Below are 26,046 nucleotides of genomic sequence, written 5' to 3'. Positions count from 1 at the left end.
TTGCCAAAGCAAACCCCAATGGTTTCTTCACCAACACTGTATTTCACGTGCTTCTTTGTGCTGGGGAGTTGCTTCTTGTCCTGCCTAAGATAATGTGGCTTATGGGGGCCAGGACTGGATATTAAGCAGAAGGAATGGGGATCAGAGTTACCATATAAACTATAAACAAGGAAATTCTATTCTTTAGACTCTGAATTTGATACCTTCAAAGTTATGCCATTAGTCTCCTGCTCCCCCTGCTGGCACTTGTACATTTCACTTCATAACCTTACAGCTCTTTTTCTTCCAATTGAAATATATGAATTGCTGAGCTACATGAAATAATGCAGTTTATTGTAGTTTTATTACATGATCCAACATTATTGCTGGTTTATAAAATGACCAAGACACAATAAAATGAAATACTGTCAAGTAATCAAGAGAACACATATTGTAAACACTGATTAATAAAAATTCCCAAAAGAAAAATACCCAATTAACGCCATTAACATTGTAGTAGAGGTATTTGTTGTTTAGAAAAATTCTAGTTAAAATTCAGACATAGAGCTTCTTACTAAAAAAGATGACCTGAGTTGGAAACAACCAGAAAAAAAATAAAATCAAAGAGATGCAGGTTCGCACCAAAACCTTCTTTTCATTACAAAATGAGAATGAAAAATAACAGATCAACAAACAAACAAAAAATTAACACTCTCTAATCCAGACAGGCTTTACTGCTGTTCAGTGCTCATCCCCAGGGCAGGAATGAGGAAAGACTCCACGCAGGTCAAAAGCTTTGCTGAAGTCAAACAATTCTGCCTGTTGGCCCTTGTTCAGCACAAGGTTCCTCAAACAGCCATGGAATGAGCTCTTACTCGTGAGACAGTTTTGCTTCACGTCACCTGAAACCAAATATGAAATATGTAGAATATATCTCCAATGAAATGAAACAACACAAAGATCCAGGTTACTATTTCATAGCTTCCCATCCGTCACAAAAGAGACAGAAAAAAGAAAAAATAGAGGAGCACCAAGTTCCATTCATGATCTTAATAATAATAAATCTTGATAAATAATTAATTAATAATAAATAATAATGAATCTTAATAAACTTATCTGACTGATCCCAACCATAATTGTTTATTTTCACAGTGTACCCTCCCAGCGATGACTTTTCTTCTTCTACCGCATCGTTTGGCTTTGGCAGAGGCTGATTCTTGATTTCTAGCATCCCACCATGGATGGGCATTGTTGCCTTCAAGCATTAGCCATGCACTGGGACAACTTACATGTATGCAGGAATAAATTGCCCCAGGGGACAATGGGAGATTAGAGTGAGGAAAAGAGAGGAGAAAGCCATTTTACATGTGTCTTCCAAGTAAAAATTGTATCAGACAGAATATGAAGCATCAGCCGAGCTATACACAGTCATAGATTGCATTTACAAATAAAAGGCGGTACAGAATTCAACTCTTTTTTCTTTAAAACCTGTGAAAAATTTCACTCTATACTCTGTTCACTCTATAAGACTAATTAAGATCCAGTTAATTACCATTAATTCATTTTTCATAAAGAACCAAAACCTTGTCCAACTGAATGCTCTGTAACATTTTAAGGTATTATCCCTAAAGCTTTCCAAATATTTAAAAGCTGAGTTTGCCCTTGAGATTTCATCACTCTGTTTTCACACAAATGGAAATATTTGAACTGACAAACTGAAACAGCTGTTTTGATGGGCATTTGATGCTATGTTTAAAGGTACAGAATATTAAAAATGATACAAAGCCTACTCAGTAATGATGTGATTCTTAAAACATAATAAATAAACATATTTCTATATGCCTACAAGAAGGCTAAGCTCATGATCATCCAAATTCAACCCTCTTAATGAACAACTTCTCCTGGTTCAAATTATCAGCTAATGAGTTACACTATTCAAACAATTCAATTATATATTTTTTGTGTTACTATCTATTTATGTTGCCATTATACTACGACTGACAAGCAGTTAAATCAGAAGGAAACACACACAGAGTGAGGGAGACATATATGCATCTGCTTCAATTTGGCTTTTGCATGCACAGCCCCTGACATTGAACATTAGCAAAAAATAAAGCAGATAAAAGCACTGTATAACCTTTACTTAGATGAATGTAAAAGGAAGCCTTAATATGAATTTGGCTGTAAGAGAACCAAACATGAACGTACACAGGCAGGATGCTGTGAATCCTGAGACAGACTGTGAAAGACAAGCCACATGTAGGAAATCCTTCTCATGAACTAAGGAGTAGTTTTATGTAGGAAATAAAATGATTCAGTTGATCTTGCCAACTCACACAACGGCTAAATGCATTCCTCCACAAAGATAGAACACACAAATATTAATATGCTGTGACCTCGGTGACAATGTGAAAAATGGTAAGTATGTTTTATAACTCAATCATGAACTTTATGACTGAGTGAGAAGGGTTGGGGGAGCCAGTTCTTATGACAGAGTGAGCACACAGGAGGGAGAGTAGGAAAAAGAAATATTATTGTACCTACCAGGATAACCTCCAACATAAATGGGATTGTTTGTGTCTGCAGATGTTGACTGAATGTAGGGATTATCAGTTTGAACCAAATTCCCATCAATTATCAGTGAAATACGATGTTTGCTTTTGTTTGCTTGAAGCTTGTGCCATTTTCCATCACATAAACTATTTGTGACTCCTGGTTCATACGCAGCTGTTATTCTGCCAGCTCCATTGTTGACATGGAATAAAACCTGTATACACAGCCAGATTCCAAGAAAGATATAAAGTAAGAATAGAAGAACCAATTTCTCTAGATAAAAGTAAAATCATGCTGGTGCAGAGATTTTCATTTTAATAAACGCTCAGTAATTATGCAAAGCCAATGTTTACTTTGATAGATAGAGCGTGAGTCCTTACTGAAGTATCTTTAAAACCTAATAGACTTAGATCCATCCACACAGTGATCTGTTGCTTAGCTTTGTATACTTGATATTTCAATGTTTCTTACAAATACAACCAAATCCTTTTCTCAGAAAAGCTGAGACTTAAGATCTGAAAGAAGATCCACTGTATCTAGTTAAAGGGAAAGAAAATTAACTAAAAGCACTTATCATTGCCAATATTTGATTTTTCATGTCTTTTATTTTTCAAAGCAGTAGATGTTTCCCCAACTCTGTGGTAAGGATTAATATGTAAATATTAACAGAGAAAGTATATCCCACAAAAACAGTTATATATAATGCTGTCTCTAGCTGGGAAGCATTGAATAAAAAATGAGCTATTTCTGAGAAATGAAAATACTTAAGAGCAATCAAATATGCATTTTTTACTGCAGGAGATGAGTGGTGTACTACATATTGATTGTTAAAAGGCTTATGGAACATAACGGCCAGTGGATTTACAGTTAATTGCTCCGAGTATTGCTCATGAATATTGAAGAAGAGATTACAAAACAGGGTGTTTTGTACATGCAAGAATATGCTTAATAAGGACAAGTTTAGCTCTGTGGCAGAAAATGTATTAAACTGCAAGACAGGAATATATTCAGTCTACCATACAAATTATCTAGTACAGGAGGTCACAGTGGCTGCAGGTTAACATAAATTAAAATTAAAAAGGAAAAAGTTCCAGTGAATTCTGTTAATCTCACATTTTATTGTATGATGACAATAAGAAATGTGGAGACTGACCTCTGGGGATTTGGTTCTGACATTTTGCCTCCATCACATTTCACTGGTGTCTATTTAGTGCTACCCAATAGCCCAGCAGGTTCAAGCCTCTCACATTTAAGAAAGCCTCATGAAATGAGTATGCCAGCACAGGGTAGCCTACCTTGCCATTTACAATCTCAAGTCCAATGGCATCAACCTTAGCACTGCTGACCCCAAGGAGAACACCATTCAAGCCTGTTGTACGAAACTCAAGCGTGATGTTCACATCAGACCGGACTTTGTAACCTTCTCTATCTGAAAAATAGTTATAAGCTTCTAATAAAAGATTTGTAAACCACAGTACAAAGTAGCATTCATACATGTTCACTAAAATGCCTACAAAGGATGTAAATTAGTTTGTTGGGATATGACTTTGTAGAAACTCTGTCAAGTTTTTCCAAGTAATTTGTCCAAAGTCAAAATTCACATTATATATTGGAAAAGAAAAATTTCCAAATATTTTTCTTTGATTCATATAGATTTAATATATCCTATCTCGTTTGCTGCAGAAACAGTAAAGAGTGTAAATTAATATAATGCTTCATATAATTTGACAATTCCCCTGCATCATTTTTGTCTCAATTCACTTTACAGACCTCAACATACATGTAATATCACGAACATAGGTATTCTTAGCTGCTGAAGAAAGAGATAGTTTGTTTCTTTTCCCCAAATCATTAGCATTGGAGTGCTGCATCCAGGTCTGGGGCACTCAGAATCAGAAAGACGTGGATCTGTTAGGGTGGGCCCCAGAGGAGGAACACAAAGATGGTCAGAGGGCTGGGGCATCTCCTCGTCCAACCTGAGCCATTTTAGAATTCTATGATTAGGTCCTTCACTTGTGGAAGAAGATCCCCCTTTTAAAAAAAAAGGCCACTTGTGGACATAGGGATTGAAGCAATTCAGTTAGAAATACATATGCAGGGCATATTAATTATATATAGTTTCAGCAAGGCCTAAAAGCAGTTTGTTTTCATTACCATTAATTCAGTGAGGTTCTAGTTCCATTTAATGATACTTACAAAGAGCAGCAAAACCACTTCCATCAAAGAAAGTCCCTTCCTGCACTGTTACATAGCATTTATTCACAGCAAAGATGGAGACAGGGCTCTCCTTATCCAGTTGCTTGCTGTTAATGGTCATGCTGCCAATGCAGGCAGGAATACTGTGAGTCACCTAGGCATATTGAAACACAATAGTTAATGCATAATAAAAATTCCGGCTATGGTCCTTCAGTGATTTACATGTTACCGTAAATTAAAAATTCTCTCAAAACACATCAAGATCTAAAATATTTACATAATTGCATTTCTAGTTATTATATTTATTTATATAAGGTTGCAAACGTACACGATGTCTTATGGAAGCAAAAAAAAAAAGCATTGTATAGGAACACAGTATATACTTTTTATAATGTAAGAAAGAACTGCATTTGCTTGAATTTGAGCAGGGATAAACCCTATGGTTAAAGACATTTCAAACATGCCTCAACAAATTAACATGTAAATCAAGATTTTCTAAGACACTGTGCAAGTACATATCACCAGAGTTCTATCCAGCAGTAAGATTTATTCACATTTCTCTCTATCACTGTTTTTAGCAACTGCAGACTCAAAGTATTAAAATATTTGTTATTCCTACAATGCCATTAGAAAGCAAGGGTGAAGAAATTACATGCAGGAATTGAGAAACACTGCTACTGATGCCAGACTCCTCCCTAAGATAATGGCATGCACAAGGAAGAAGGTGACCAAAAAAAACCCACCATTTTAAAAGCATGTATGCTTTACTCTCAGACAGCTAATCCCAGCCTTTCAAATATTTAAGTCCTAGTTCTAAATCCAAAGGATTTAGGTACTAAAGTTTTTGAGGTTCTAGGTCATATTTTTCTCTTCTACTATTAAACATAACTTACTTTCTTCATCTGTTTTCAACAAAGAGATTGATAGAAGAAGAAATCCATTAAGAACTATTAATAAAACACAAGACTAGAACCTCTAGCTAGAATCCTAGAATCACTAAGCCATAGAAAGCTGGAAAGATTTATAGTTGGTAAATGGTCATAACTTTGTTGTTTGTTTCTTTTTTTTCCCCCTCAGAGACAGGATACTGAATCAGATGAGTTTGATGCAGTACAACCATTCTAATATCACACATTGTCAGACAACAACAGCCCTTGCCCCTCCTCAAACCTTCTTACATTCCCAAGATTCTTCGCCACATAGTCCAAGGGGAGTCCTCCCACATACAGTTTCCCCTCCACATCCAAAGTGCTGCCATCTCCCAGGGCACTGACTGCTACCAATTCATGTCCATCCACAATGATGATACCTTTTCTTTTAGCGTATTCTGTCTTTATCTGAAAAAAAAAAAAAAAAAAAAAAAAAGAGCATGAAAACAGTAAGCTGAATCAGTCACCTAGTCATCGTTTGCCAAAAAAAAGCAAGAAAGACAATTTTTAAAGGTTAGTTTGCTTTGATGTACTATACTGAGGCGTCCTCCTAAAATTCACAGAGGTACGACTTGCACTTCAGAATGCAACTAAGCAGGTTAAACTGCTTTCTTGCCTGCCCAAGGGCCTACACTGATTGTGTGTTGGTCTGCACAAGTTTTTCAATATCTTAACAATTAATATTTAAAATGACTGGTTTATTGCTTTAAGATATGAGTACATAACAGAGTTTGAAAAGTGGAGTTCTGTGCTAGTCTGCAACTGTACCATCTTAGCTCCCTGAAGTGCATAGGCCTATGCTGCAGTTTTATGATGGGCAGTGATGAATTTGCTACAACCAAAAAGATGTCCAGTCCTGTCCATCTTGTTCATTCATGCCCCTATGCCTTCCTTGCACTAAAACAGTTACTCACATGCAGATGAGGTAATTGATTTGTAGTCAGCTAACCATTTATTCTTCCCTAGTTACTTGTAGCCAAACTCAGAATCCTAATCAGGTTCAACGTGAGGTTTCATGAACATTTGTGTTGGTCAGGGAATAAAGTGGTAGCAGGGTAATATGAGCACATGACAGAACAGAAAGAAGTACTTCTTTTGGCAGCAATGCATGCTAGCTTAAATTGATTGTACAACTACTTCAATAATCATCCTCAGCTTTGAAATGGTGTGACAGCCTTAATCTCAGAAAAAGGTTCAAGCACATTTTTTTATGCTATTTGTAGTAAAGGTAGGTCAGCAGACCTCTCATACAGAATCTGTTCATCTCTTATAAAGGAGATGATATGAGTATGAGGTTTTATGTAGGTATATTTAATTTTAAACAAGCAACTGTAAATCCTGGAATGTTTTTCCCTTCAGGGTAGACAGCAGAACTTATCTGTGATATCTCTCTCTGACAGAAGTTCATGTTTGCTTTCTTTATGGTAGTTTTTGCTGTTTGTTATTCGACTGCTTATATTAAAAAAAAAAAAAAAAAAAAAAAAAAAAAAAAAAAAAGTAATTCTGCTGATTCCCTAGGCACTTGGGAAAGGTGGCAATCCTGTGTCATCAATCACCTTGCCCCAGAGAAGCCACTTCCTGGGGTTAAGGCACCACATACGGACAAGCAAAGAGAAGGATGAATATTGTCATCCTCATCTGCCCTAAGGAAAACTCATGTGGTGAGAGCTGCTTTTAAAGCTTATGCAGATATCACAGAAATTTCTTGCCAAGAAAGCCAGAACCAACAGTCAGTGGGGTTGTGCAGAGGAACTGGCTGATGCAGAGCCTCTGTACAGAAGGTCATGCATGTTACATATTACCTGAAATCTACAGCTATAATTTCTCCCCAAACTCTTCTTATGGCCAAGTTCTCTCCCTCCAACTTCCGTTCATTCCAAATATCTAGCTTTCTCCTGTTGCATCAACCAAGGTAAAGAAAGAGAGTGCTTCCCTGTTCGTACTATCCATATGCTCAACTGCTCATGAAATGAGCTCCTACAATGTGCTCGGATATTAAAGTGGTAAGTGGGAGAAAGGAGAAACTGTGCACCCATAAATCCTTTTCATTCTGTCCCACAGTGAATTGTAGGTTTTTGGTAGCACAGTGCATGGAAAGCTCTCTGTGGAAGAGATCAGAGTTTCTAGACCTTTCTGTTGGTTTCTTCTCCAGTGAAGAAGATGACTACTGTGCTAATTACATAATGAGTGAACTATTTTATTCCTAAATAATCTGAGATACTTGACAGTAATTGGCTACTGGAATTGATGCATAATGAGAATTTTAAAAGGAAGTAATTATACTTGAATACAGTTATCTGTATGGTTTAATGACTGGGTTAAATCCTGTTTGCCCTTCAACAGAGAAATTGCACAGGAAAGGAAGTGAAAAGCCATCCAAGTAACACCAGGGAAGAGAAAATGGAGTACAAGATCAGTGACTACCTACCGTATGCCATTTTCCATCATTGACAACAGCAGGGTGAAATGCTACTGCTTTTCCTCGGCCTAGATCAAATGAGAAATAGAGCTGTCCCCCATGAAGCTGTAGGGCTGCATAATCAACCTGGTTCTGGTGAGCCATGTAGTAAATCAGACCACTGGAGGCAAAGGTTCTGAGATTCAGCTGGACAGAAAGTCTAGACAACAAAAATTCAGTGTTACTGATGGATACTTTCTTCTGCATTGATAAAAAGCTTCTCTGGAGGCAGAGAACAGCCTCAACCAATTTAATTTTAAGAAAGGACATTGTTTATTACAAAGGACATAAAAGTAGAATTTGCATTGTATTCTATGAAAGCATGACCTATAATGTATTTCATAATACAAATCAGTGCTGTACCTCTTAGAAATGCAAAAAGAACTTGTCACACACTGAACTGGGTTTTAAGAGGGATGGGCTTGGCTGTTTGCAACTGCAGGCTTGCCCATTGCCCCAAGGAAGGAACAAATTCCATTACTGCTGGCCAGACTTGCTGGAATATAAATGAGTCGAGTGAGAACAGAGAGAAGCTTAAAGGTAGAGGAGCTGCTTCTAGTCTTTTGGTCCCAAAAAGCTATTTATGGAGCAGTCATTTATTATGGAGACACTAGGTTAGACCTGTAGAGCATCAACCCCTGTAATGTTTATATTTGGTAACTAAGAAGAAAAGAGTGACTCTTTCCAGTAGTCTTATCTCCTTTGGTGACCTGGGGAGTAAAACAGACATAGAAGGTACAATTGCAGAAAATCCAAAGGAGAGGGCAAGGTGTTATCTGCATTACCCAAAGAAGCAAGGAACAGCTGAGGTCTGAATATGGAAAACAGAAATCCAAAATGCTTACAGGAGGTTCAATAGGGCTCTTAATTATGAAGGAAAAAAAAAAAAAAAAGCAGAACTCTGATAAAGTCACAACCACAAACGTGTTAGGGACATGCTAATCATGATCCAGTGGTTACAATACCTTCTTCCATGAGGAACTCACAGAAATTGAGGCAAGGTCCATTTTCAAAACTCATAATTCTGCATGAAAACCATCATCCCACTTCTAGTAGCTCAATACAAGATAACACAGGTGTGCATGCGTGATTCAGGAGATACTCACTTCTTCCTGACAGTAGACTGATTGAAGAGCAGTGTCAAGTGGCTGCCTTTGGCAAGTCCAAACTGATGGGCACCTTGAACATGATCAGGCAGCTCATCTTTTGCACATACTACCTGTTAATGAAAGGACTTCATTAAGAACAGTATCGGCTGCTTGTCAGCAATGCTGAATGACAATGCACCCATGCTGAACTTTGTAAGAAAAAAAACAGAGCCACATGATAGCCACAAAGCAGAGAGTAACATCAGTAAGCTAAACTCCTAATACTTTCAAGCTAGCATTAGTCTCAGAGAGAATTAGTTGTAATGATTAAGCTATGTCTCACAGATAACACTGGCCTTCTCTATCGAGAAATGTTTATAGTTTGAGATGTATTCGTTCACATTTCTCTTAATTGATAGTCCTTTTGATAATGAATGCTGGAAGATGGAGTAGAATTTCAGTGAAAATCTTATGGACTTAGTAGAAATATTTTACCACTTAGTGAGGATGCACATTTTTGTTATGATTCAGGGAATAAAAAGCTGAGTAACAGAGCATGAGTCAAAGCTATACTTTAGCTGTAAGGACAGCTTGTTTCTTTTTATAGCCACAGTTGTATGAAATGCATAAAATCCTACTTTCTTTTGCCACAGAAAAATGATTTCAAGATGCTTTGGAAACACTTCATCATAAAGATGTGCAGCTGCAGAAGGAGAGATGAAATGCCGCCTTCTCTCTTGGGAACAGGGACTGTGTGAGAGGAAACAGGTGCCAAGCAAGCTGTATTCAGGCACTGTGTCTCTATAATGGTTTGTGCCTTGTCCTTGACACAGACCAGAGACTATATGTGTGTGACCAGGAAAATGTGAATGCTAAATTGCACAGCTAATGCAAACCTCAGCATGGTGTCACTTTGGCAGGAACACACTAAAGATAATAGTTACTGTCAAGTCCTTCTGCTGAGGGATTATCACTCCACTTTTCTTTTTAGTGTTGCTGCCTGAACAATGATAAACCTAACTACATTTCCCTTTCAAAAGACCTGCTACACAGGTTTCTATCTCAATTTTTCATAGGAAATAATCAATTAAAATCCACATTTGTTGACCACCGACATACCATAGAAGAAACTATATTTGTTATACAGCCCATATTTTGAAGATTCTCCACAAAGCTGAAATGCAGCTTTCTCCTGAGTTCTTTCCTAAAAGAGGCAATAGAGACTTGTTGTAATACATACTTTTTTTGAATCTGTAAGAGGCCTCATGGGAGCCGGTAAAGCCTGAAGTTCAGGTTGAATATCAAAGTCTTCTAGCTGTATGGCTGGTTTAGGCTTCTCTGACAAAAAGCAGCTGTCCATATCCACATATTCATACTTCATGGAAGTGGTGAAATCCAAAAGTCTGTGTTTTAAAAAGTAATACATTAAAAGGTGAAATCCCAAATCCCTACATTTTACAAGCACAGGGAGAGTATTTTACAAGGTTTTTCACTGGTAATAGGAGAAAAAAAATCAGCAGCATGCTGGCACAAGAAGATTGAAAAGAGTTAAATAATCTGACCATAGAACAATGATAATAGAAAATATTTGTTGAAGACTATTTTATTTATGTATGCAGATGAGAATACAGCAGAGGGTTGCATTTTGTGCAGCATCTATATACACGTTAAAGACATTATTAATGTTATTTAGAAATGTAGCTGGTAATACTCAGTATTAATTTTCTGCATGTTTTGATAACAGATCATTAGCATAAGGCTTGTATCATGTTAAAAAACAAGTGGGTAATTTTATGAAAACAATTACAAACTACAATTACTAATTACTGTACAGTTTTCCAAAACATGGAAATTACCACTCTGACTTACTCCTTGTTAAAAATAAGATTGCTGATACAGCCACGAAAGGAGCCAGTCAGTTTTAGCCCTAAGAAGCTCTCTCCTGCTGGAATGCCACCAGCATAGAAGTTGGAAATATTCATGGGACTCATTTCTGTTGATGAACCAAGCCTCAGTTCTGAAGGGGAGCTTTCATCCACTTGTACAGTTATGATCCTAAAAAGATAAAGTAGAAAAACATTCAACAAGGGCCTCAGACATTCTTATTCAAATCAACAATATTCCTTTTATCCTCAGAAATATCCTGTTCTAAGGAATTAAGATTTCATAACTTTGGTAATCCTTTCAATGTCTATAACAAAAAAATAGAAGAACTTCTTTAGATAATTTTTAACATGTAGAGTTTTGTTGAGTATCTTTCCAAGCTATTTTGATAGATATGTTTCTAAATTATTTCGATAGCTCTATTTTTTCTAATATTATTTAGCATCTTCACTCAAGTGGCCCAATCTGTCTGGAGATTTTGAGTGCTTTTAAATACAATTTAATCCGTGGCTGTGTGCTGTATATAATTACCATATCAATCAAACACCTCCATTAACAGCAGAAAAAACACAACTTTGATTATTTCACCTAATGATCAAGCAAAGGCAGTTCCTCAGAGAGTGCAGTGAACTGACAATGGCATACAATAATTAAACAGGTAGAACTGTTCACAGTCACATGTACCTCTTATTCCGAATTAGGATAAGAGAGTGTTCTTGTCCATCACTGTACGTTCCATTAGCAGACTGAAGAATTACTTTTCTAGTACTTGTTCTATCTCCAGCATTAATATGCACTGCAAGATGACCATCAACCAGCATGATGGAAAAGAAGGGCTGTGGATTTAACCAGAAGATTATTTTTTTTAAATGCAACTCCATTTCCTGTCACTCATTCAATGTTTTAATAGAACATAGTTTGGACAAATTTACCTCCAACTTTGCTGTAAACAAATATTAACGAAACTCGAAGACTAGTAGGTATATATTGGTACCTCACAGAATGCAAAGCCTTCTAACAGAGACAAGAAAGTTAAACATTTCTCTGGTCACAATAAAAAAATCAGGTAAAAAAATCAGGTTTCTGTTTGTATAGACACACATACCAGCTTAGAATAAGGAAATAGAGAGGGACAGGTATTCCTACTAACACTTCATCCTTGGATTCTAGGAGCTCCAAAACAGTCCACCAGGTATGAGTTCATTGTTAATCTCAAATGCTTCACTAACTGACTTCTGACTATCAGAAGTGGAAAGTAATACACAGTGTGTAGTTCACGTGCAGTTTTTTTGTTCCAGAGGTATTCTGGATCTTTTCAACAAGTCTCTGCTAACTGATCACCTAGTTCCAACCACCCTGTCCTGGGCAGGGTTGCCACCCACTAGATCAGGTTGCCCAGGACCTCATCCAACCTGACCTTGAACACCTGCAGCCATGGGGCATCCACAGCTTCTCTGGGCAACCTGTGCCAGTATCTCATCACCCTCTGAGTGAAGAATTTCCTTCTGACCTCTAATCTAAATCTCCTTTCTTTTACTTTAAAAACATTCCCCCTTGTCCTATCATTCATTATCTGCCCAGGTAAAAAGTAACTCTCCATCTTTTTTACAAGCCCCATTAAAGTACTGAAAGGCTGCAATGAGGTCTTCCCAGAGCCATCTCTTCTTCAGGATGAACATCCCCAGCTCTCTCCGCCATTCTTCATAGGAGGTGTTCCAGCCCTCTGATCCTCTGATCATCCCTGTGGCCCTCCTCTGGACCCGCTCTAACAGCCCCACATCCTTCTTGTGCTGGGGGCCCCACACCTGGATGCAGGGCTCCAAGTGGGGTCTCACAAGGGTGGAGCAGAGGAAGACAATCACCTCCCCTCGCCCTGCTGGCCACTCCTCTGATGATGCAGCCCAGGATGCAGTTGGCCTTCAAGTATGCACTGCTGGCTCATGTCAAGCCTTTCTTCCACTAGAAGCCCCAAGTACTTCTCTTCGGGGCTGTTCTCAGTGAGTTCTTCTCCCAGTCTGTGCTCATGCCTGGGATTGCCCTGACTCGGGTGCAGTACCTTGCACTTGGACTTGTTGAACTTCAGTTCAGTTCATGTGGGCCCACTTCTGTAACTTGTCCAGGTATCTTTGGATGGCATCCCTTCCTTTTGGTGTATCAGCTGCACCACTCAGCTTGGTGTCATATGCAATCTTACTGAGGGTGCACTTGATCCCACTGTCTATGTCGTTAAAGATAAAAATATTTAACACTTTCAGTCCCAAGACCGACTCCTGAGAGACACCACTCAACACTGGCACAGAGCTGTTGACTGCAACTCTCTGTATGCAGCCATACAGCCATCAGAAATATCTGATCAGATATTTATTTCTCATCTTTTGCAAATTACTTTCATACAAATTTGACGATATTTTAAAATACAAATGGTAAAAACAGAACCAAAAAACATATTTTTTTTCAGTACTTGCCAAATGTGCTTGTCTGCGTTGTCGCTTCTCCATTCTTCTACTGAGTCCAGCAAGGATGATGCCATTGCTGTTCTTTGTAGCAAAAGTTGCCATCAGTTCTGATTCTGGACTTAAAGACTTAGGTTCCAACTCAATATATCCATTGTTCAAGATGTTCACAGTACGAATAGGCTATTTTATGAGCAAGAGAAATAATTACTGGCTTTGTCCTGTTGTAGACCCCAGTGAGAAAAAATAATTTCACACATAGATTAATTAGCTTAGAATTTTTCCAGATCACACCATTTCAACTCACTATATTCTTTCACAAGCATTACTGTTCGTTGTTCAATAATATTAATTCAGATCACAAAACCCAAGGGTCTCCTACCTCCAATACACAGCCCTTTCTTACTCCATATGAATTTCTAAGCAAGTCAAAGGTTGAACGGGATATTTCCAGATTCTTGATGCATCCCACATACGTTCTACTATTCAGACCTTTTCTGAAAGACAAAAAGAGGCTTTTTTTCCAAGAAGTAGTACTTGGAATATTCTGGGATAAAATATTAGGCTCTTTTCAATATGAAAAAGAGAGAATCTGTTTTAAAGAATTCAGTCAGGCCAGTGTAGGCAAAAAGAGGGGTAATTTGGATTTTACCCTTAAACAGGGTGAAAAAGAGCCAGATAGCACTGTACCCAAATAGAAACCCGTAAGCGTGTAGTGCTGTGTTCACAGGTGAGCTCATTTTCCAAAACTTTCAGCTGAACCTTCAGCTGAAATGTGATGGCTCTTGTATGGGAGGGTAATTGTAGCTCTATACTACCAAGCAATTCAATTTCATTTCATTTCATTTCATAAGACTGGAGGACACTTAAGTCAGAGAAATCTAAGACTGTCCTGCCATAATCCCTTCCAGGCTCCTATGCCATTTAATATTAGCAAGACTGCAGCTGAGAGCAATAACTATACAGAGATAAATACTGCCCTAGAGTTTACCTTACTGTTGAGACAGTTCAATTAAGTTTTTCTTTTAGTCATATTTATCTTTTCAAAGTGAATCCATTGGAACAACTGTAGCTTTACAAGTTCAGCAGGGATGTACAATACAAAAAGTAAAAACTAGAGACCTGCATAAAACATACATGTATATTTGTAGTGATTTTTGTTGATCTGTTTACATTTAGTTCTCTTGTATTTGTTCAAAAGTGAATTTTCAAAAGTTCAAAACTGAATTACAATTCCTTTGTGAAGTAGAACTTTTATCCCAAAGTGCAGTTTTGACCATAAATGCCAGCTGGAAAGCATGAGTCTCACAGATCAGAGTAGCATCACTGCAGGCACCGCTTGCTGCAGCAGGACACAAAGAGCAGGTGGCTGCTGTAGAAATCACCCACAGAGGGGAAAAATAGGTTGTCCCTGATCTGAACTGATCAGACATAGTAGTGAAAAGCACCATATTAAGAGTTAAAGGTGAAAGACAGATAGAAAGACAGATCTTCAGCAAGATGTCAGACTTCACTGATTTCCACTAATGTCAGTGGAATATCAGAGTTTAATGTCTTCCTCTCTGCTTATTCTTAGCAAAGGGGAAGAAGTTGGACCACACTTTACCTCACAGCCCTTGATCTCGGCAGCCCACCAATGAAGATTGGGTCCTTATCAGAGCGGTTCAAGTCTGAGGCAACCCCGGGAGATTCTCCTTGCTTGGTTTCTTTATAATTAAGGTTATATGCATCCATAACTGCCAGCATTCCTGAAAAGAAAAGATAGTAAAGATCTAGAGGAGGACACCAATACTGATTCTTCTATTTTGGCAATCTCGCTTCTAGTAAAGGAAAACGTATGCTTTTAGTCAAACTTGTATGAACAATCTTCTTATTTCTTGAGTGAGTCATTTATTGTACTTCCAGCTGTTCTTTTAATCTCATTCATTCTTCTCTGTCAAAATCAAATCTGGGGAAGTCTACAGGAAAATACATATATGAGAATATGAACTATTAACACATATCATTTGTAATGCATTACTTCCATCATAATGCATTACGTCCCAAACACAGGCCCCAAAGCTCTGTTGTACGATTTACTAAGAAACTGCCCATCAGAAAACATGTTCCCCAATATACAGGCTTGGAAAAAGACCTCTTGTTTAAGGACTATTGATATGTTTTCTGGCAGCTTCTGCACTGCCTGCTCTTTATAAGATGTGCCAAATTAAGAATCAGATTTGCATTGTATTTCTGCTGTCTTATTTTAGCAAAGTAATATCGGAATGGCTGCTAAAGAATCTCTGCATTGGAAGTGTCCAGATTTGGTTGCAGTGATGTTCCCCTGCGGGGAACATTTGTATGTGTGCAGACACCTGTTTTTTCAGCCTGAAACCTACCTTGTTTCTTGTTCCGACTGAATGAAATTTTATACCAGGTTCCATTATTGTAACGATTTTCTGTTGTAAGAGCAAGAGGTCCTGAACCTAGATCAACAGTCAGTCTCACTTTGCCATCAACAAGCTCAAGGGACAAGAAATCTCTCTGGGAGAAAAAGAAAAGAAAAAATAAATAAATTAGTGGAAATAAAATCTTCCAAAAGGATGCATACTTGGCAGGTTTGGCCTACTGTGTGAAGAAGGGTTAATATCTCTTGTACCTAGGCTATTTGTTGGGCAGAAGACATTTATCTTTGCTATATTTAGGAAATTTAAATTCTTTGTACTTCATCAGGATGTCTTTCCTTTGTTTTGTTGTTGTTCTTACTTAAATTAATCAGCAAGCTTGATTATTCAGCAGGCAGAAGTTTAAACAACGAATGTCACATTTGCTTTCTTATATTTTGATTGAAAGTAATTTGATTTGACTGTTATCATAAAGATCAAACAATAGTGTTCTTTCTGCAAGATGGAAAAAGCTTCTTCTCATCTATTTAGACCAACAGAAGCAAGAGTCTTTCTATATCATATTGAAACTGCCTCCCTGTACATTGTAAAATTTAAGTCACATATCATTGTGTAACACATTCAAGCAGTGAGTACATAAATCAAATGAATTATGTAGTGCCTCTAGAACAATTTGCATCTAAACAAAGCTTTGTTCTCCTTCAGGAAAAGGAAAATCACCAAAGTACGTGGTAAACTGTATGACATAACAATGAAGGTCTAGACATGGGTCTAGGTTATGCTGCTCTTGGAGGATAGATTTTATTTAATTTATTTCAGTTTACTGAATTCAAATCTCATGGCTTTTATTTAATATTTCTATTCAATAATATATTTTCCTCTCCTCCTGCAAGCTCAATTCCAAAAGATTTTACATCCTGGCAAGATTTCTCCAATAGAGGAAAAAGAAAATAAAAACAAACAAACAAACAACAACAAAAAAAAAACCACCACTAGTTCATCATCCCTACTTCTTCTTCTTGTCTTTAGTTAATTAACCATTATTTTTTCTCTCAGAATTAAAATGGATAATGGATGGATAATTCTTTTCATTGCTTAATTCTGGCCTTAGTATATATGAACATTTGCTCTGAAGAGTTATCTCTAGAGTTCTTGTCTCATGTTCATGTTCTCTTGTTCCTTTGTCTCATAATATCAATCACAGATGATAATATATACAAAAATAATAACTTGTTTTAACACAGATAAATTGAAGCGAGAAATTATCAAGTGATCTAAACACAAATTTTGATAGTTTAGGAATCCAAATCTTACAGTGCCATTTGAAGTAAGATATAGAAGAAGCCCATTAGGTGAAAAGGTGCTGAAAAATATTATTATCTGAGTCACTGTTGAGCGAAGAGCCTTCTCCACAACTGAGTATCCACTGCCATCAAAATGGAATGAAGTGTCTTCATCCTGTGGGCTATGGAAGTTGAGAAGAGAACTAAAATGTTAACTGAAGATTTGTGTTTTTCCAGTCATTTTTATATAAAATATAAGAAAAGTTAAATCAGTTGGTGCAGGCCCTAGGCAGTATGATTAGAAAGTGCAGAAAGAAGCTTGAATCTTGATGTTACAAATAACTAAAGGATTCCAGCCAAAGGCCACTTTCATTATAGAATCTCACAATGCATATTTTAGCCTCAGGGAAGGATATATAGAAGATAAAATAATTGCTACAACATACACCCTCTTACTTTAAACTTGTGATACATTTATCAAAATGATTTGCCTAAGAGCATTTACAATACATTTTCTATTAGCCTCTTTTTCTGTAATATAAGATTTTGTAAAAATATCTCATCCAATCAAGCAGCACCCTCTGCTGTTTCTACACGAAATGTTCTGCAAAAGGGAAAACAATCAACTTTCTTTTCCATTCCTTAAACATAAAAATAGCACAGTCTGCAATCACCTTTCACTCTGTCACACACAGGAATGGGTAGCAAGCTCATTGGCTACAGTTTTGGACTTTTTCGTAAGAGTGCTTTACAGTGTGTCTGATGCTTGGAAAGAATAAATGTATCTTGCTACAAATTACTGAAAGGCAAACATTCCAAAATATATTGATTTACTGACAGTCCCCAATCAGTGCACAAAACAGATCACAACCACACAACTCTATTAAAAAAGTATTAATAAGTGATAAAATTATGCACAATTAAGTTATTTGACACCACTAGCACATTCAGATTAACATATTCAGAATTGTAAGTTAATGATCAATGAAGCACTGCAATTTGCCTGAGTTTGTTATTTTTGGCTGCAACAGAAATATATTTTCTACATGACTCTAAATTTATTTCAAAAGAGTAAGACAAAATACCTTCCAAAACACCCATTGCATGTGCCCTCTCTTTCCATGTAGTTCCAAAGACCAATAGATTTGCCATTCAGGGATGCTTCTCCCATGCACCCTTTAAAATGTGTCACCTTAACAGCAGGTGATTTCTGTAAGAGAAATACTTTATGAATACAATTAATGTTAAGTATTCTGAAATTTATACAGCCAAATTTCTGCTTGCTTATTTTTCTTGAACTCTAAAATTTTAATTATATTTAAGTCATAATAAAAGAACATGGCTTAGCATAACTATTAACAATTACCATTTAAATCATAATAGATTAGATTTGCAGCAAGTAAAAAAGTGAGATAACTATGTCCTTGACCTACTCACATTTCTCATTGCATGAACAATGGCAACCCAAAAGAAGCCATGGAAGAGCAAACCAAAAAAAAGGAGTTCAACATGTAATATCTATGCGTTATACATGCACACAGAGCCTATCTTGGTGAACAATTTATGCTGAATTTTCCAGGCAAAACTAAATTCAGAATACTGAAGAACTTCCTTACAGCATCTTTGCTTTAGGTTCAAAGTACCTGGCATTTCTTGATGAAATAACCAACTCATGTGATTATTGCTAAGTTAAAGGTGTATCTCAAACATCACAAAAATAACATATAACAGAATACTGATTTCAGAACTGAACCTTGATTTGCCCCCCAAGTCCTCCGATAAACATCAGTGTTGATTTGTTAACATCTAGTATGCTGGCTATCCCAGGAGAGGTTGCAGATTTAGATGAAGACTTCTGATTGGAGTTCATTTCCTCTATGCTGAGTGTACCTGTTTTTCCAAACCTGCCAATTCAAAAATAATAATAAGCAGTTTTAGAAAACACCAAGCTTAATCAGCACATGCTATCAACTTCTCTCTTTAAGGATAAGAAGTATCTTGTCATTAGAAAACTCAGCAGATGTTTTGTGTGGTTTCTGGTGAGTTCATTCACTAAGTAGATGGACATTTCTATAATACAGCAATCAAATTTAAAAAACAAAACAAAAAATCCTTATCTCAGTTTCCACCAAACTTATTTCTGATTGTCTTTTTAGACCTCCAATAATAATGTCATTCACACTTTAACTACCTGGTTGCGTGTATTCTGTGCCATTTGTTGTTGTCAATTTGAAGATCAGGGTATTCCACTCTTGTTGATCCAGAGCCCAAATCCCAAAGAAGAGCTACCTTACCGCGTCGCATCTCTACTGCAAGGAAGTCTGTCTGAAAAACAGCAGTGCTTATTTTAAATACTTCATATTGAGCATGCTGTTTCTATTCTATATATTTAATTTTAACATGTAACATTGAGAAAATCTTTCCAGATTCATGTCCGCACATCCTTAGAGTTTACTTTTAGTGAAATCAAGCCCAGTGAAAGAAAAACCTTTAATGAAACAAAGAAACTCAGCTTTCAGACAAGCAGTTGAGTCTTTTTTTAAATAAAGACTTGATAAAGACGTGATATTGTTTACATACACATACAAATACGAACTTCTTTCTGAGTATATGTAAAGTGACGAACCAGTCTATGAAAAAGTATTATCATATGATAGTGTGCCACAATGAAGTAACAGCTGTGCATTTATTAGAATGGGAGAGGGAAGGAAGAGAAAGGCAACATGACACTAAGCTGTCATGCTCCTTTTCAACCAGGTAGATGTGCTGTGCTCATGAGGGCCAAATTCAGTCCTCTCTGTGATAACAAAATGCCTGATGTACTTCAGCATACTATGAAAACATCACACAGAGTGTCACACTCTGTGAGGTTAATACACAGAATGGGAAAAGGTGGAGATTCATGACACGGACAAGAAGCAATGCTAACAAATCAAGTGCTTTTATTCTCTGCCTTTGAGGATCTCCATGGAATCAGTCAAAGGCATAAAAATATTTCCACCCTTAGAGACCACTTTTGTCTGCAAGCAGTCACATTTGGGTTCTTAGTTTGAATTCAAGTAGGAAAAAACTATATATATGGCCATTTAAAGTATTTGATTAATATCACCTCTGATGAATGTACATCAGAAACTTACCTTTCCATTGCTACCCAGGTAGAAAAGGAGGTTATCTGGTTCAGCAGTTTTCACATTAAGGGTCAGAGTGTTGTAATTTGTAGATGAAATCTGGGGTTGGTAGGCACGAATGCAATCTCTGTCTGCTGACACTGCAACTTTAATCTGTGGGGAAAAGAGGAAATGGAATCCAAACAATCTTCAGTGTACACAGCATATATTTCTGAAATATGTACTTAGCTTCTGACCAACCAATAAAAGCAATTTGTTGAGATACTTTCATGTGACTTTAGTATTGCTACTGGGGTTAGATCTTATCAGTCTCCTAGGTATCGCTAAAAAAAGAGATTCCCAGATAGAGAAGAAAGGAAAGTGTCATAATTCACTCATCCAGTTATGAGATTTGAAGCCAATAGATCAAACTATTCAAATACCTCAGAAAATAACAATAAATCTTTGGTCAAAAGCTCATATATCAAAAAAAAAAAAAAAAAAAAAGCCAATTTAGTGATTTCAGAAAATAAAGACACAGAAATTCTCAAAGAAATTCTCAAAGAATTTCTGTGTTAAACATGAAAGTGAAGCCAGTTAAGTCTGCAGTGATGGTACTTACAGATGCTGCCTGCTTGCGGGCTTGGCTGATGAGCTCTTTAATTTCAGACAAATTTCTGCTGAGGTTCTCTTCTAGTATTTTCAGAGGTTTCAGCTTATTAAGTAAAAGACTTGCTTGTGCTTTGACCTCTTTAACTTGTTTTTCAGCTGTGATTGCTGGCAAAATGTAAATGAAACGTTGAAGCAGGTTGAAAGAGAAATGCTAAAATATTTAATTGCTAAAATAGTTAACTTATTTCTGACCATTTTGTTTTCAGCAATGTTAAATATCAGTAAGGAATGTGCATACTTAAAGGCATCCTATGAGACTCCTCTAGAGGTCTTTTAAAAAGTTAGCCCAATTTTATTGAACTGGGATGAAACTTTCAGTCCATCAGACATATTTAATGCCCATTAAACTTTAATATTAGTACTGTTTCTGTAAGCAGTGACATTTCTACAGAGTAATGAAGCAGCAAACTTACCAACTTTTGATGAATCAGTTATAAGTTCACTAGTTTTCCTCAATGTGTCATTAACTCGGGACAATGTAGACGAAGTATTCAGGAGCTTTTGATTGAAGTCCCCAAAGTGGCTTAAACCCACCACGGTGCTGGTGTTTGCAGACACGGCCAGCTCTTTCACCTCAAGCACATATTTCCTTGTACCTGAAAGACAGTGGCAGTTCACAGATTAAAAAATAAAACCACAGCTTTCATAAATACTTGAGAGCAATAAATGCCTGGCCTGCTTCATAACAACACAGTTATAGCCATAATCAAAACATTAGAAATGCTGTCAGTTACAGGCTTTTTATAGTAAGAGTTATATTTTTATCTCTTTGTTTACTTCAGGTTATAAGAGGAGCTCCAAACCAAGACCTATTGATACTTAATTTTGCGTAGCTATTGCATGCCCCGTGTCTTACAAAGTGAGAACTTTACCTCCTGTGAAACTGGAGGGCCAGAGTAGGCTGGTGCAAACTCCTCTTGCCCAGTTAGTAAGGTGGAAAATGGCCATGACTATGGCCCTGAACTAAAAACATGGTAGATGCTCCCATGCTGGTGATATAGATATGGATATAGCTATACATGTAAATGTCTGCTCATACACATATACGCACATATATAATACTGTATTCCTCAAATATATATACATAATAGACTATACTGCAATTTCAATTAAGTCTAGTCACTTTAGATTTTCAAGTTTTTTGATAAAAAGATTGATTAAACCAAGTTTGAATTCTGGGGTAAAAAAGAAGTTTCATTTTTTGTGACCAGCTCTGAAAACAATGTAGACAGAGAATGATGTGACGGAGAACTTCATTCTGTCTGTTCCAATAGGGAGGTTATCTGAATACATCAAGGTCACAGCTTTTAAGTTCCTTGAACAAATGCTGGCACCCCAAGTCACTAGTCTGAAACTCACTTTTTGCATCCTGCAGAAAGCTGGCAAGGCAGAAGGCCTATTACACCCTTTGTTTTTGGATATGAGCACTTATAAAGTGAGCATACTGCTCCAATTATCAGCCTGCCCCTTACAGTCCCTGTGCCAGGAATAGAGGGAAGATGCTGCAACTGGCACAAAAGGCCTGATTTAGGTCTGCAGGGATCCTTCTTACCACTACCCTAGGCAGAGGGCAATACAATCATTAATCTCTGTCCAGATAAAAACCAGAAAACTTCAAGAAATAAAACAACAAATTAAAATCAAACATCATTAAGCTATGAGTTAAGGAGGGCTGTTCCATGATTTTAATGATGCTTTCATTTTTAACGTGTACCTTAATGTCAGATAGCATCCTGCAATTAATGTCCAGTGTAACATCGTCACTAATATCACTCCTTAGTGTGAGTTAAGAGCCTGAGCAATAAAAAGGGTATTTTAAAGCTCTGGACTTAGTGTTCTAATCTGGAGATACAGTAAAACCCAACAACCCATGCACTCCTTTAGGAGTGTTAATTTACCTTAAAAAAAATAAAAAATAAAAGTTGGTAAAGTATTTCAGACCCTCCTCTTCACAACATGAAAGACATTTTCTTTACTAGCTTCAGTGAAGCTCTAGGACTCCTCTTTATCCAAAATAATGACTTTTTTTAAAAAAAATGGATTTTTTGGTTTTGCTTTGGAAAAACACCAAAAGAACATTTCATTGGCTAAATGAATTCAGCTTTTACAACTAGAAAATATTTAGATGCACATGATAAGATGGGTAGCAGAGAAGAAATGATTTTGAAACAAGATATCAAAAGAAAGCAAAACATCACGTCATATAACGTTTCTCTCCATGTGGGATGAAATATTCTAGGACTTCATTCTCTTCTCATACTAGTGTAATTCCATTGCTTTCATATCCCCTCCTGATTTACCACAGTGTGAAATGGGAATCAGACTACAGACCCTGTATAATAACCAAATTATGTTTTATGGTTACTAAAAATGGAAAATATTCCTTGTAAGGCAGGAAGCTAAATGAGTCTCCAGTCTAGTTTGTTGCTAGGTTTCTCCCATCAGATGATAGGCAGGATTTTATTATGATTGTACTGGACTGTTCTGTAACAAGAAGAATGTCAATACCGATTTCACTTACCATTAGGCAATGCTTTTAGTGTCATCAGGGAATCATTAAGCTGGTTGACAATTTTAATAGCACTTTCATGAAGCTTTTCTACCTTTTTGTTCAATCCATTCAATTCAAATACAAGGCCTGTTGGAAAAAATAATTGTGATTTTTCTGTGCATAAACAAATACCATACAGTCCACACAAAACCAACATACAAAGATAATAAGCATTTGGCTATTTAATCAAATAAAACTTTGTTTTCCTCAACAGAAAGAGTGTTTTAAAAACATTAACCTAAAATTAATGCAGTATGTCCAAATAAACTCCTGTGGGCGCTGTTCCATGCAAAGCTATCCTTTTTGGACAATTCCATTGGACTGAAATGGTAGAAACATAGTCAGGGAGAAAGCTATAAATTATAATGTTTCCAAGATGGCAAACCCTTATAATTTTTATGATGTTCTTGACTGTTTTTTTTTGATATATGACAGTAGAAACTGAAAGGAGGAGTGTCTTTCTTTTTTCTTGTTTGTGAGTTGTTCGCAGAATCCTTTCACTAATAATGAAAATATGTAGATCAGAATGAACAACAAAGTGTGCATTCTGTCCATCCAAATTACAAAAAAATTATACATTTCTAAAAGCCATTGATACTCAAAGCAAAGACCTTTTTACAGTTACTGTTTTTCTTTGTGAAACATGCATCTTCTAACCAGTTTTGTCCACAGCTTCCATAGGGCCAGATGCTGCTCCTAAACAGTCGTGTTCAAAATGGTTTTGAACTTCTGTGGTGCAAACTAAAAAGCTTTGCTGATCTTTCTGGAGTAACAACAAGCTAAAAGGATTTTGGAATTTATAGCAGGATGCTGAGCCAAAAGGCACTTTTTACAGACAAAAAAAATATTCATCTTGTTATTGTATTTCAACTGTGTAAAAGGATCAAGAAAAACAATATTATTTAGATATATTGTCCTACATACTTGTATGTAATCCATTATCTATTAGATCAAATTGGATGAATGCATTTCTTCAAGAATTACATTTGTCCTTCAACTACTGCACAGACCCTAATGACTTAATTCATAGCATTCGGAAAAACAGTGATTTAAAGAAAGTATTACTTTGAATGCTTTATGAAATGAGATATAGTAAAGGTTAATTTTAAAGTGTTTACTTAACTACGTTCTTACCAAAAAAGTAAAACAATACTTGAATCCTGAACACAAAAATAATCTCAGTTGTATAAAAATTCATATGCGATGTTGTAACTTACCTTATGTTCGTTTAAAAACATAAGATAAAATAAATCCATCACAAGCAGGATACAGAAAAAGAAATAGAACCAGAAATGTGAAATCTAAAGAACTGACCATTACTTCTTTTCTTCAGATTTTTTGCTTCATTTTGAAATTTGGAGCTAAGCAGTAGAGCTTCTTTTCCAAGAAGACTGAGAGACTCCTCTGGCTAAGGAAGAAAGAAAAATAATAGAAATCAGTCCAATTGAAAACATTTAAGTATCTTTGGATGTCTACTGCAAGTTACTGATTATTCTCACTATTTAGGTGACATTCTATTTATTATTTTATAAAGCATAAATAAAAACAATCCAAGCTGTAACCTTTTGTCCGTGAGTGTGACGCAATAATCTCTTTGTGGGTCACTTAAAAAAAAAAAAAAAAAAAAAAAAAAAAAGATTGAAACAAAAACTATTAAATTCTAGTTTGAACAGTGCTACTGATTCATTGTTGCCTTTTGGAACATCAGTAATTTTAGTACCAGTTCTAAGTCAAAATTTTCAGCACTGAGCCCTTTAAGTGAAATATTTGAAAATTCCAGTCTTTAAAGTGTTCTTTTAACCCATTTCTCCATCTAGAAAATCTGGAAAAATACTCATGTTGTGTGAAGTTTTAATAAGACAGACTAATATAAAATAACAAACAAGCTCACAAAGCAATTACATTTTGATCACTATCACATTATATGCATTATATGCATTTGTTATGTTTGCAGGAATAATATGCATGACACATGTAAAATGTAGCTCGTTCTTTCCTTGGGTTTACAATCGTGAAACATGCAAAGAGATAAAAGGGGAAAAACAGAACAATATGAAAATAATAATAACTGGTCAGGATTTACTAATCTACTGTTTTAATAACAACCTGATATTTTTGCAAGGCAGAGGAATGACAGATAGGACAAAAATATGAAATGTCCTCAACTAGGCAAAGCAACTGTGGTTGGGAATATCCAGATACAAGTGGAATAGGGATAGGTCAAGCAAGAAGGTGGCTAAAAAATTCTGAAAGAGAAAGGGAGCACCAGAGGACTGTCAACTTAAATCCTACAGGTATGTATGTTAGATGACTGATGATAAACACACAGAACAAAATCTAGTCCAGCTAACCATGCGTTAGATGTAAAAATCACAGTAAAAATAGTACTTTGGCAAAGAGGAAAGCAAGGTAAACAGAACTGAAATCTGGTACCATTACCACCTTGGAGAATAGATTCAGGATGGAGTATACTCTAGCCAGCAGAAAAGGCTGCCATCATCAAAAAGAC

At 36.4% G+C, this 26,046-nt stretch overlaps 1 protein-coding gene across 1 annotated transcript in view; it reads right to left on the bottom strand.

Annotated features, from left to right (window-relative positions):
* Nucleotides 1-312: 312 nt before the first annotated feature.
* Nucleotides 313-26,046, bottom strand: part of LAMA1 (laminin subunit alpha 1) — a 105,839-nt gene continuing 80,105 nt past the window's right edge. Inside the window, exons 41-63 of the mRNA XM_032180959.1 lie at nt 24,852-24,945; nt 23,508-23,624; nt 21,400-21,582; nt 20,937-21,091; nt 20,345-20,488; nt 19,399-19,532; nt 18,961-19,111; nt 18,293-18,417; nt 17,239-17,389; nt 15,919-16,063; nt 15,147-15,288; nt 13,923-14,037; nt 13,553-13,723; nt 11,772-11,923; nt 11,073-11,258; nt 10,444-10,606; nt 9,222-9,334; nt 8,086-8,275; nt 5,907-6,065; nt 4,729-4,882; nt 3,828-3,961; nt 2,524-2,746; nt 313-881 (exon numbers count right to left, since the gene is read on the bottom strand). Of these exons, the coding sequence (XP_032036850.1) occupies nt 721-881; nt 2,524-2,746; nt 3,828-3,961; nt 4,729-4,882; nt 5,907-6,065; nt 8,086-8,275; nt 9,222-9,334; nt 10,444-10,606; nt 11,073-11,258; nt 11,772-11,923; nt 13,553-13,723; nt 13,923-14,037; nt 15,147-15,288; nt 15,919-16,063; nt 17,239-17,389; nt 18,293-18,417; nt 18,961-19,111; nt 19,399-19,532; nt 20,345-20,488; nt 20,937-21,091; nt 21,400-21,582; nt 23,508-23,624; nt 24,852-24,945 (3,462 nt within the window). The 3' untranslated portion in view covers nt 313-720. The remainder of the gene's footprint in view (nt 882-2,523; nt 2,747-3,827; nt 3,962-4,728; nt 4,883-5,906; nt 6,066-8,085; nt 8,276-9,221; nt 9,335-10,443; nt 10,607-11,072; nt 11,259-11,771; nt 11,924-13,552; nt 13,724-13,922; nt 14,038-15,146; nt 15,289-15,918; nt 16,064-17,238; nt 17,390-18,292; nt 18,418-18,960; nt 19,112-19,398; nt 19,533-20,344; nt 20,489-20,936; nt 21,092-21,399; nt 21,583-23,507; nt 23,625-24,851; nt 24,946-26,046) is intronic.

This window comes from Aythya fuligula, chromosome 2 (genome assembly GCF_009819795.1).
Source record: "Aythya fuligula isolate bAytFul2 chromosome 2, bAytFul2.pri, whole genome shotgun sequence".
Lineage (NCBI taxonomy): Eukaryota > Metazoa > Chordata > Aves > Anseriformes > Anatidae > Aythya > Aythya fuligula.
Note: the sequence above shows the minus strand (reverse complement) of the source record. Positions and strands in the feature narration are given on the sequence as shown.